The sequence below is a fragment of the Dendrobium catenatum genome, unplaced genomic scaffold (assembly GCF_001605985.2).
Source record: "Dendrobium catenatum unplaced genomic scaffold, ASM160598v2 fragScaff_scaffold_167, whole genome shotgun sequence".
Classification (NCBI taxonomy): Eukaryota; Viridiplantae; Streptophyta; class Magnoliopsida; order Asparagales; family Orchidaceae; genus Dendrobium; species Dendrobium catenatum.
In genome coordinates, this window is record NW_021318629.1 from 529,247 (window position 1) to 542,433 (window position 13,187).

Consider the following 13,187-nt stretch of genomic DNA (forward strand, 5'->3'; position numbering starts at 1 on the left):
GTGTTTAAACTGAAAATATAAAGAAATAACTCACGACTATTACTTTATACATCCTAATCCAACATGCTATCTATCTATATTTTCACTCCCATCCAAGTTGTGTTGAGTTGTCACCTGGAGATGTATATAAATAACAACTGTGAGATAATTTCAGTAGAAACCTTCAACAAATAAAACAAAAGCTTAATGTGAAAATCTATAACTTAATAAAATAAATGATCATCCCCAAAAACATTAAAACATGAAGACTTTTTATATCAAAATTGACATATCATATGATTTTCTTATCATCAATCAAGTTGGGAAGTCTAAACCACATAATAGAGTGAAGAAAAACAAAATCCAAAACCAGGGTTTTTTGGGAAGGAGTGGGCATCTAGGGGAGAGAGGGAATTTTTGAATGAGATAGATTTGAATTAGGTTTGTATTAGGAAACTAATGGTATTATGAAGGAGATTGGTCTACGGCTAGTTTTCATGCTTTGTTTTATTCTTCTCTTGGAATTTCTTTGGCGTCTTGGGATCTAGGCATCTTGTCTAGAGATTGGGAGAGAACGATCCTCCTCTCGAATTGAGGATCACTTGTATCTTGCTTTTGTGTTGTTTTGCTTAGCTTCCCTTATTGCAATCTATCGTTTTGGGGCTGATTTCGCCCAGGTTTTGCTTATTTCTCGCTGTTTTCCTCCAATTAGTGATAGGCTTGCTTACGAACACAAGTATTCCCTTAGGGTTACTTGCGAACTCAAGTATTTCCTATCAGTATGTTGATGCATTATCTAAGATTTATAAAGAGATTGGACTTTATGTCTTTGTCCATCTAAAAGAATAATAAAGTAACCTTCATGTTTGTTCTTTGGTGTGGTCTCAAATTAGCTCAATTCTGTTAGGCTGGAGGAAAGCAACAGTTCAACAAACAAAATATACTTTGCCATTAGAGTAATGTGAAAGGAACATAAAGAATAATCATTCAGAATGAACAAAGCCAATTGCGATGATTCTCCCTGAGGTGTTTAAACTGAAAATATAAAGAAATAACTCACGACTATTACTTTATACATCCTAATCCAACATGCTATCTATCTATATTTTCACTCCCATCCAAGTTGTGTTGAGTTGTCACCTGGAGATGTATATAAATAACAACTGTGAGATAATTTCAGTAGAAACCTTCAACAAATAAAACAAAAGCTTAATGTGAAAATCTATAACTTAATAAAATAAATGATCATCCCCAAAAACATTAAAACATGAAGACTTTTTATATCAAAATTGACATATCATATGATTTTCTTATCATCAATCAAGTTGGGAAGTCTAAACCACATAATAGAGTGAAGAAAAACAAAATCCAAAACCAGGGTTTTTTGGGAAGGAGTGGGCATCTAGGGGAGAGAGGGAATTTTTGAATGAGATAGATTTGAATTAGGTTTGTATTAGGAAACTAATGGTATTATGAAGGAGATTGGTCTACGGCTAGTTTTCATGCTTTGTTTTATTCTTCTCTTGGAATTTCTTTGGCGTCTTGGGATCTAGGCATCTTGTCTAGAGATTGGGAGAGAACGATCCTCCTCTCGAATTGAGGATCACTTGTATCTTGCTTTTGTGTTGTTTTGCTTAGCTTCCCTTATTGCAATCTATCGTTTTGGGGCTGATTTCGCCCAGGTTTTGCTTATTTCTCGCTGTTTTCCTCCAATTAGTGATAGGCTTGCTTACGAACACAAGTATTCCCTTAGGGTTACTTGCGAACTCAAGTATTTCCTATCAGTATGTTGATGCATTATCTAAGATTTATAAAGAGATTGGACTTTATGTCTTTGTCCATCTAAAAGAATAATAAAGTAACCTTCATGTTTGTTCTTTGGTGTGGTCTCAAATTAGCTCAATTCTGTTAGGCTGGAGGAAAGCAACAGTTCAACAAACAAAATATACTTTGCCATTAGAGTAATGTGAAAGGAACATAAAGAATAATCATTCAGAATGAACAAAGCCAATTGCGATGATTCTCCCTGAGGTGTTTAAACTGAAAATATAAAGAAATAACTCACGACTATTACTTTATACATCCTAATCCAACATGCTATCTATCTATATTTTCACTCCCATCCAAGTTGTGTTGAGTTGTCACCTGGAGATGTATATAAATAACAACTGTGAGATAATTTCAGTAGAAACCTTCAACAAATAAAACAAAAGCTTAATGTGAAAATCTATAACTTAATAAAATAAATGATCATCCCCAAAAACATTAAAACATGAAGACTTTTTATATCAAAATTGACATATCATATGATTTTCTTATCATCAATCAAGTTGGGAAGTCTAAACCACATAATAGAGTGAAGAAAAACAAAATCCAAAACCAGGGTTTTTTGGGAAGGAGTGGGCATCTAGGGGAGAGAGGGAATTTTTGAATGAGATAGATTTGAATTAGGTTTGTATTAGGAAACTAATGGTATTATGAAGGAGATTGGTCTACGGCTAGTTTTCATGCTTTGTTTTATTCTTCTCTTGGAATTTCTTTGGCGTCTTGGGATCTAGGCATCTTGTCTAGAGATTGGGAGAGAACGATCCTCCTCTCGAATTGAGGATCACTTGTATCTTGCTTTTGTGTTGTTTTGCTTAGCTTCCCTTATTGCAATCTATCGTTTTGGGGCTGATTTCGCCCAGGTTTTGCTTATTTCTCGCTGTTTTCCTCCAATTAGTGATAGGCTTGCTTACGAACACAAGTATTCCCTTAGGGTTACTTGCGAACTCAAGTATTTCCTATCAGTATGTTGATGCATTATCTAAGATTTATAAAGAGATTGGACTTTATGTCTTTGTCCATCTAAAAGAATAATAAAGTAACCTTCATGTTTGTTCTTTGGTGTGGTCTCAAATTAGCTCAATTCTGTTAGGCTGGAGGAAAGCAACAGTTCAACAAACAAAATATACTTTGCCATTAGAGTAATGTGAAAGGAACATAAAGAATAATCATTCAGAATGAACAAAGCCAATTGCGATGATTCTCCCTGAGGTGTTTAAACTGAAAATATAAAGAAATAACTCACGACTATTACTTTATACATCCTAATCCAACATGCTATCTATCTATATTTTCACTCCCATCCAAGTTGTGTTGAGTTGTCACCTGGAGATGTATATAAATAACAACTGTGAGATAATTTCAGTAGAAACCTTCAACAAATAAAACAAAAGCTTAATGTGAAAATCTATAACTTAATAAAATAAATGATCATCCCCAAAAACATTAAAACATGAAGACTTTTTATATCAAAATTGACATATCATATGATTTTCTTATCATCAATCAAGTTGGGAAGTCTAAACCACATAATAGAGTGAAGAAAAACAAAATCCAAAACCAGGGTTTTTTGGGAAGGAGTGGGCATCTAGGGGAGAGAGGGAATTTTTGAATGAGATAGATTTGAATTAGGTTTGTATTAGGAAACTAATGGTATTATGAAGGAGATTGGTCTACGGCTAGTTTTCATGCTTTGTTTTATTCTTCTCTTGGAATTTCTTTGGCGTCTTGGGATCTAGGCATCTTGTCTAGAGATTGGGAGAGAACGATCCTCCTCTCGAATTGAGGATCACTTGTATCTTGCTTTTGTGTTGTTTTGCTTAGCTTCCCTTATTGCAATCTATCGTTTTGGGGCTGATTTCGCCCAGGTTTTGCTTATTTCTCGCTGTTTTCCTCCAATTAGTGATAGGCTTGCTTACGAACACAAGTATTCCCTTAGGGTTACTTGCGAACTCAAGTATTTCCTATCAGTATGTTGATGCATTATCTAAGATTTATAAAGAGATTGGACTTTATGTCTTTGTCCATCTAAAAGAATAATAAAGTAACCTTCATGTTTGTTCTTTGGTGTGGTCTCAAATTAGCTCAATTCTGTTAGGCTGGAGGAAAGCAACAGTTCAACAAACAAAATATACTTTGCCATTAGAGTAATGTGAAAGGAACATAAAGAATAATCATTCAGAATGAACAAAGCCAATTGCGATGATTCTCCCTGAGGTGTTTAAACTGAAAATATAAAGAAATAACTCACGACTATTACTTTATACATCCTAATCCAACATGCTATCTATCTATATTTTCACTCCCATCCAAGTTGTGTTGAGTTGTCACCTGGAGATGTATATAAATAACAACTGTGAGATAATTTCAGTAGAAACCTTCAACAAATTTCAAAATATTTTAAATTTTTAACTTAATTTTTTCTGTCATTCTTCAAAATAATTTCTTCAAATTTTAGATTCTCAATCATTACTTTATAATAGTTTCAAAATTTGACTATTCATCAATGTATTATTTGATAATAGAACACTATTGATATTTAATATTTAAAACATTAAAAAATTTGTATAAATGTAAGAAAATAAAAAATGTATAAGATAACAAAATAATAATTTTAAATTAATATTTTATCCACTTTATCAAAGTAGTTTATGTGTAGGATATGCAGGTATTTGCAATTGAAAGAATAACCTGTTAATCAGAAAAAATAAAAATAAAATAAAAATTACTGAAATTAAGTACAATATAACCACAAAAAACAAACTCGACAAATTGATCTTGTTTACAGAGCTTAATTTATGTTTGGAAGCCTTGATAACTTAAATATCGCTCTAGAGTCATCCTCTATATCAACACCTGTTTAATTCCTCCCTAAACAAAACAGCCAGAAAAAAAAAAATGAAATAATTTTTTAGTGAGTATGTGTGTGTCTGGTGTATGTATGTAGAAAGGTTGGAACCCACACTAACAGGAAAGGATTATCAATAGAACATGTCAAACAGTTAGATCCATGTGCAAGCAGCAAAGTTACATAAAACATGATAAATACAAAAAGTATCCTAATGATTACTTTTTGATTGCACGTAAGAAAACTTGACGTATCCAGATAGTGCAGATAGTAAGAACAGAGCGGATCCCTAAACTGGAATCCGCATCCTTCGCTTCACACCAAAATATGCAGTCAGAGTACAAAACAACGCAGCTCAATTCGACAAGAACAGGAACCAAGCCCTCCCACAACTTTGGCAAGCAGGGCAAAACGTAACAAAGGGAAACCCATATAAAACAGAAAGCAATATTAGTTAAGTTCCAAGCAGACGTTCCCTTCAGCCAAAAAAGGTGGAAATAGAAAACGCAGCGAATTCAGAGCTGGATCCCCAAGCTCAACGAAAGGAAATGAGTAAGGATAAAAAGTGCTGGATTCAAGCAGCACGCAGCATGCCGAACCTACCATAGAAATCCACGCATCTAAAATCTGGAAACATAAAAAATAAACCGGAAGCCTAGATCTCCAAAAGAAAATCAGAAAGCAACCAAACCCCTAGCTAGATCCGGGTCAACATTAGAGTAACAGTTGAATATTACACTCTGGAAATCGCTGGGAGCAACACCAGGAAGGTAGAAGGCCCTCGATAAAGGAAGGAGGAGAAGGAACGATAGTAACGAGAAGACGATGCCACCGGGTTTCCCCATCTCAGCAGTGGAGGAGAAGCAGCTGAATTGCCCTTTCACGGGAAGCCACATGCGAACGAGGAACAGAGAAAGTTGAAAAAGAATCCGTGTTGGATTTTGGAACGAGAAGACGTTTCCACATCGCGCTCGGTACAGCGCGAGGATTATCTTATCTCCACCGCGCCTTCCGTCCGCCGATAATCCACTACAACGTGAAGCCGAGCAATATCCTCCTCGACGCCGGCGGCGAAGCAAAGGTGGCTGATTTTGGACTGATTCGATTGCTCGGGCCTCGACCGGAGCGACAGGGCACTGGGCAGAGCGTGTTTGGGTACGCGGCGCCGGAGCTTTCGTGCGGGAGCTTGAGGGTGAGTGAGAAATGTGATGTGTATGGATTCGGGGTAATGCTGTTAGAGATTGATAAAAGTAAAGGAAAAGAAAATGACAACGCCGACAACGAGAGAGAAGCAGTTTCGCACAAATGGGGGCATTTACGGCATTGTTTCCCTTCAAAACCACGGGAAGCAGGGGGAAGCAGCGGACCGCGGGAGGTTGCCAAAGGTCGCGGGAAGTAAGCCACAGGCAGCAAAAATTTTTCTAACGTGGTTCTACCGCAATGCCCCAAACGAGCATTTAACAATTTTTTTTAAAGCAGCGTAGCCGTGAAGCCGTCCCAATCCAAGCCTGAGTTCCTGCTCCGTCTTAAAAATTTTTGCTTCCCGCCGTTGCTTTTTGCGTCCTGAAAAGGCCTCCCACGTTTTCCTGCTTTCCGTGGTTCGGATGTGATAAAAATACGTAAATGTCATCGTTGTGAAAAGGTCCGTCGTCTTCGTCCTCATAAAGTTCTGCAATCCACGATTCTCCCCTCCAGTGAAACCACTACACCTTCTCATCTCCACCGTCCGATCATGAAGTCGCCAGTGTCACGCGAAATGCGAAAAATCTCTGGAGCACAGTCGTGCTCGCAACCGATGCAGAAGGGACAGGATGGATGTTTAGGGTTTGGAGATTTGGAGAGGGAGTGGGATTTAAAATCGGAAGGTCGACGATATATCGTCTGTAAGAAGTGACAAAGCAATTGAAAACGGCGTCTTTTTTGATCTCCGGAAGTCGAGTTGAAACGACGTCTTTCTGGATATCCAGCTGCCGACGGGAAAGATAATCCACTTCGGTGAGTTAGATCTGACACCGATCTTATCAGATCAATGCCGCTGACCACTTGTGATGCTAGATCGTCTAAGGTTTTTTTTTTTTTTTTTTTTGGGGACATTAGATCGTCTAAGATCATCTCTAACTGAACGCTAAATGAGTGTATGATCCGTCCATCCAATCGAACGCGGAAATTTCCGCCATTTAATTGCAGGTGAACAGTGCGATGCCAATATTGGCGTGGCACTGTTCACTCACGCCATTTTCTGCTCTCAACCGGAAAGAGAGAGCGATCGTTATCTTTCTAGAAACACTTAAAATGGCATTCGATTGGAGAATCACCACGCCATTTTGAAGTTTTGTGTTACTTTACCGTGAAAAATGAAGTTATCGGTTGGAGATGCCCTTGCCATAAAAAATAGGCTGAGGTGGATGAAGCCTGTCTGGTTGCCGGTTAGTGGAATCTAGTAAAGGAGACGAGAGCCCTCCCCTCATCTCCGCATATTCTTCTCTGTTCTTTTTTTTTTATTGGGACATTTAGGTCATTTAAGGCAAACTCACACACACAACGCATGCACAAAGACTCGAACCTTGTACCTCTTAGTTGGAAGCCTAAGCTCTCAACCAATAGGCCAAGGAGAGTTGTGTTCTTCTCTGTTCTCAAAGCAGAGAAGCTTGGCATCTAAGAGGAATGGCCTTTACCCATCAAGCAGATTATTTTTAAACTTTGATAGTACAATGTTAAAAACTAATAAATTATTTGTAAAAATTAGATCTGATTTTTTTATTGTTAGTTTGTTATCAATTAAAAAAAATTACATATAAGTTATTATCTTTTATATCAAGATATAAGGGTATTAATGTAAATTTTTAACATACAGCTGCAGCACAACAGATTAATAGTTATACTTCCCAAATAAATTATATTAATTTCTATACAACAATTTCAAAAAGCAGTTTTTTTTGCAACAACTTTACAACCTACTATACCAACAGCTGCAGCCGTCCCAAACTGACCCTAATGTAAATTTTTAACGGGGAAAATATCGGAAATTTTCCTTTGTAAGTATGGTGGGCCCGTGCTCGACTACAAAATATTCATAAAGATTTGTGAAACTACCCCACTAATTTTAAATAAATAATGCTTATCTTTACCAATTAAAAAAATTAAAATATTATAAATTTTGCAAGTTTAATTGTGCATTGTAGCCTTGTAGGGATAGGTGGCAGGTTAGATGGAGTGATTCAAATCTGATGCAGGATGGGTCTCTGTCATAGTGGTCAACATAAAGAAATTTCTCACATCTCACCCTGGTTCCAATCCCCTAATTGTCTAAAAAAAATTCGATGGAGGTTTGGACACGTGCAATTTTGACCTTAGAGTAAGGTTGATCCCATCTTGATAGGTTGGTACGTAGTTTTCACTATCAAAACAAACATTAAGAAAGCCTAGATTGATAGGTGGCATGTCTTCCAAAAATTATATTGATTCAGCGCTAATATTGATGCAATATATGAGTTGCAGGCTTCAAAAATTTTAATCAGGAACATTTGAACTCCGATTTCAACAAGTTATAGTCAAATTGAGCATCTCAAAGAGATGAGCTCAACGACACCAAATTTGGTCCAACCAAGCCCAAATGAGTCCAAATCAAATGATCAAAGCCTATTTGGAAGCTATAGAATATTAATCGGATGACCAAATGACATACCTCTCATTTTTCATTGAAAGGGAGGAGAGCAAGCAAGAGAAAGAAGAGAAGTGAGGAAGAGAAATTCATAAGCTCTTTTGCCACCAGATTCCTTGATCACCGCCCGGTCATCGACCGTTGCTGAACTTCTGCCCAGCCACATACCATCGCTGGACTTCAGCCAGACCATCGACCATTGACGAATTTCCTCCTACTATTGGCAGTCTCGACCATCAACCAGCCATCGACCATCAAGGCACTTCTGCCTGACAACCCACCATCGCCAGATTTTGTCCCAATAAGCGTCGAACTAATGTTCTACTACTGTCTGATTTTTGCCCAGCCTTCATCATTGATTTTACTCGTTAAAACCCTAGTATTTCTATTTCTATGTTAGTGTGTTAGGTATCCGTATAACATTAGGACGAAAAATTCTCTTACTTTATCGTCTCACAAATATTCTAGCCCGCAATAATAGGAATAAAATCTTTCTTTTTTTTATGTGGAGTTTATGCTTAGTCTAAATATAATTATCAATTATCAAATTAATTAAATATCTCTTAGATGGGAAAAAGTTCTAAAGCAAGAGGCCAAAAAAAAAAAGTTACCAAAAATAAAATTTAACCCAACAAATAGAATATACAAAATCTAAAAAAAATAATTAAAAAAAAATTGTTATAACAAATTAAAAATTTAAATGTCTTATACTAAATTTAAATTTATTTTAAGAGGATCAGAACATTTAGCAAAACAATTAATGCATGTCTCTTTAAAATTATCTCAAATCAATTCAGCAAGCCCTTTTCACAAGCCTAAAGCTAACCTATTTTATCCACTGTTTTAAAATTTGGACCGAACTGATATCAGTTCAATGGGGAACTGGCCAGGTAATCGGTCCGTTCAAATCCAAAAATCTCTTTAACATTAGACCGGTCAAAACCGGAGTGAAGTGTTTGTCCCACCAAATTTTTTATTCAAACATCACGTTTTAAAAAATTATGTTTATACTACCAAATTATTAAATAAGATATCTCCAACCTAAAAATACATTTTTCACTTTAAAATATCGTAAAATTTCAAAATGTGATATTTCATCTCAAATGGAACTCCATTTTTCTTTTTTCACACGCTTCTTTGCGAAGGTAATCATCTCTCTCTTATTTAGTTCACTTCTAGTGAAACTAAGTAGAGTACGAAGATAATCATTTTTTTAAGTTGATGAACAATGTGACACCAATACGTACGGTTCACCCACCGATTTTTGGCGTGAAATTTGGAGTTCAAATGCAGTGATTCATGAATGGCATACAATGACATGTAGTTCAGTTGGAAATGATCTAATAATAAATTCTAGCTATCATGAGCGCCCGAATTAAGCCTTGTATATAAATAAAAACCACTCGCTAACCTTACAAGTGAAGCAAATAGATAAATACCATTAATAACATATCAAAAAACGAAACTATTAATCTGAGACTATTCAATAATCCATATGCACATAACTTGAAAGAACCTATAGATAATCACAAAAAGATACTAATTATGTCCACATGATCTCATTCCGCGTATAGCTCAGACTCACCAACAAGAAGAAAAAAAAAACTGAATTCCAAACAAAAGATGTAAATGTTGAACCCACAGATAGTATCAAGATTACAAATATAGCTAATGTTGCAGGCAGGGAGTTTGAGGAGTGACATGCCCGCTTGCACTTCCTTGTGTATTGATGCAATAAGATTGAAGACGAATATTGGCTTGTTGAGGAGTAAAGCTCACTTCACTCATGGTGATGTCGCGGCACGGCATGCTCGAGCTGCAAGCCAGTTTGATTGCCACATCACTGACTGAGCTTCCTTGCAAACCCAGATAGGATACCTCGCTTATCGCCACATTTCCCGTCTTTGATCATCATCATCAAATTCAAATGAACAAAAAAGTTTCATTGTTAGAGGCTAATTAATATGAGGATATAAAGGCTTCATTTGGGACGACTTTATTACCTCTTCTTAAAGCAGCTTTCAAGTTAAAAAATTTAAAATTTTGTACTAAAAAGCTGATTTAAGAAGCAGTAAGAAAGATGTCCCAAACGAAGCCAAAGTTAGTTGTATAGTGCTCACCTTATTTGGACAGTTTAGTTCGGGGCAGTAGTACTGATCGATGACTATGACACCTGCTTTAACTGAAGTGAAGTTGATGTTCTCATAGGAGATAGACTTGGCATGACCAGCCCCACCCTATCAAATGCACAATTACAGGAAATTAGCATTTATTGTGCATGAGTTTAAGGCTTCGTTTGGGAGGGCTTTCTTATTGCTTCTTGAAGCAGCTTTTCAATACATAAATAAAAGTTATACTATGTTAATTGCTTATAGACTTGGCTTTCTTATTGCTTCTTGAAGCAGCTTTTATTTTTTGTATTAAAAAGCTGCTTTAAGAAACAGTAAAAAAGTCGTCCCAAATAAAGCCTAAGAGAGAACTATGATTTGGTTCGGACGGACGATACTGGATTAGCATATTAGTAGGTGAGCTTAACTTATAACTTTTGCAATATAGCAAGTAACATTAGAAGAGTGATTAAGTTATACTCTGTTAATTTAAAACAAAAAAAAATTATTGTTTGTTTGTGATTTTGTCTACCTGCCATGTCTTAATCCTTATACCAGTAAGGGTGTTAAAAATGTGGCTGTTGGAGATATGAATTCCCTCAACATTGTCTTCAACGCCATTTTTTCCAAGGCTTCCAATGCTGCACATGAATTAAAACAATAACGTTATGTATTTTTCTCTTTAGCCATGCATGAGCCTAAAATACCTACATTAAACAAATTTCATTAGAAATTTTATGACGAACCTTATTCCATGACCAGGCCCGCAAGTAATATGGCTCACATTAATATCATAGCTACGTGGCCCGATTGCGATGCAGTCATCTCCTGAAGATGAGTAAACTTTCATTTTTATATGATATATGATAATTAAAAATTCAAAATATGGATGGAGGCAAGGATGTACAATCAACAATGTAAATGTAAGAAATTTGTATAAGGCATACCTACTCCAATTGTGGAGTATGAGATGGTGCCATGCTGGGAATCAGAGATAAGAATTCCATCAGTATTTGGCGAGTCCTCAGGAGAAGTGATTTTGAGACCGCTCAGCGTTACATAATCGCTTTTGTACACCACTAAATGCTTTCCAGGGCTGTCCTTTAGGTTAAGATTCTTCACTCTAAGATAATCACATCCCATAAACTCCATTATCTAATGTTATTATCAGAATTTTTTGCATTCAAAAGAGGACAAAGTAAACGAATTCTGTTAAAAATAAATCAATAGATGACAATCAAGCACACTGGAAATATTGATATATTCATACTTACATATGGTGCATCCTTGCATTGCTGTCAGCAAAAAACATGAGAAGAAAATAGAAACTAGTTAAGCAAAGATTTGAAGGCTAATCACAAATAATTAATTGCATAATTAATATCATAAATGAATTTGCTAATAATAGCTAGCTCAGCTTACATTTTTGGACAAGCAATCCCACCATATGGAGCCTTTGCCATCTATTAAACCATTACCGAGCACAGTTATTTTTGGTATGTTTTTGAATACGATCCACGTATCGATTTGATTTGTCCACAATCTGTTTGGGGCCACAAGTCCTCCACTGATCTGCTTGTCAATTCAAAATTTCGATTGATTTAGATATAATGACTGTCTTTCTAAAGATAATATTTACCCAAATAGTAGAATGATCAAAAGTAACATAATTACCAAAAATTTCAAGCTAGAACTACACGGCCCTTCAAATATTATTTTGCTTAGCAAATAGTTCTTTCCTCCTTTGCCTGTCACAACAAAATATGGATTTCTAGGATCTGCACAGGCATCTTTCCAAGCATTCAAAAAAGCCTTTATTGAGAACAAACTAATTTGTTAGAAAAATATTTGCATGTTTTATTAAAAATATAAAACAAAAGAAACTTAAGAAGAAGAAGAAGAAGAATGCATAAATTTAAAGAAACAATTTACAAAATTTATATTAGTGTCATCTGTCTTGCCATCTCCTCTTGCTCCGTATGTAATCACATTATAAACTGGGGAAGCTCCAGCAATAACCGCAACCATCAAATATAAAAGTATGATTGATACAAATTCCTACACAAATAATTTAAAAATAATTAATCTGCAATGCAAATATATTGCCATTTCTAACATTTCAAGGAAGATAATAGCAACCAAAAAAGGGTAATGAAAATACCAATTTTTTCAAGGTGTTAAAACTCTACATTGTGTTGATTTTGAATGTGAAAGAGGAGCACTATAAATCTTATAATTAAATTTTAAGAGGTTGTTAGGTAGCAGGCTTTAAGCAGCATTTAAACTAAAATTTTATTTTGGACGGCCTTTTTTTCTTCTAAATCAACTTTTTAGTAAAAAAAAACTTTTTAGTAAAAAATTAAAAATTTTATATTAGAAAGATGTTTTAAGAAGCAACAAGAAAGCCATCTCAAACGAAGTCAAAATAATGCCAAACAATTAAAATGGTAATTTTAAATCATACAAAATCTTAACATTTTTTCTCTTCTATTGTCTTAAATCTCAAATTTAGTAAATCCTATCATTTGCCTAATTTATTTTAGACGTTATGATGACTCTTTTGTATTCTCTAAATTAGCCAACACCTATATTCTCTTCTAAAAATTCCTTTCAGGTGATTGTTTTGTCATCGAGAAATTCTTAAGAAAAGAAGAAAAGTTATAGAAAGCGAAGATAGATAGATGTCTAACCATTGTTTTCACTCGTATATATCAACACCAAGATAGATAGAACCTTGGATTCTCAGGCACCTTGTAATATCAAAATC

At 35.4% G+C, this 13,187-nt stretch overlaps 1 protein-coding gene across 1 annotated transcript; it reads right to left on the reverse strand.

The window, feature by feature from the left end:
• Positions 1-9,980: 9,980 nt before the first annotated feature.
• On the reverse strand, positions 9,981-11,701 carry LOC110111560 (probable polygalacturonase At1g80170). The gene is made up of 6 exons (XM_028692850.1): positions 11,695-11,701; positions 11,368-11,575; positions 11,167-11,248; positions 10,953-11,061; positions 10,433-10,549; positions 9,981-10,214 (listed from the first exon to the last, which is right to left on the reverse strand). The coding sequence occupies exons 2-6, from the start codon at positions 11,570-11,572 to the stop codon at positions 9,981-9,983; spliced, it is 747 nt and encodes a 248-aa protein (XP_028548683.1). The 5' UTR covers positions 11,573-11,575; positions 11,695-11,701.
• Positions 11,702-13,187: the final 1,486 nt, after the last annotated feature.

What these genes read in the sequence shown, in the direction of transcription:
- LOC110111560 (XM_028692850.1), bottom strand. Translation starts at nt 11,572, where the DNA reads ATGGAGTTTATGGGATGTGATTATCTTAGAGTGAAGAATCTTAACCTA. An exon ending in ATACTCCACAATTGGAGTAG is followed by an intron (nt 11,249 to 11,367) that starts GTATGCCTTATA and finishes ACTCATCTTCAG; the next exon opens with GAGATGACTGCATCGCAATC. An exon ending in TAAGGATTAAGACATGGCAG is followed by an intron (nt 10,550 to 10,952) that starts GTAGACAAAATC and finishes TGCATTTGATAG; the next exon opens with GGTGGGGCTGGTCATGCCAA.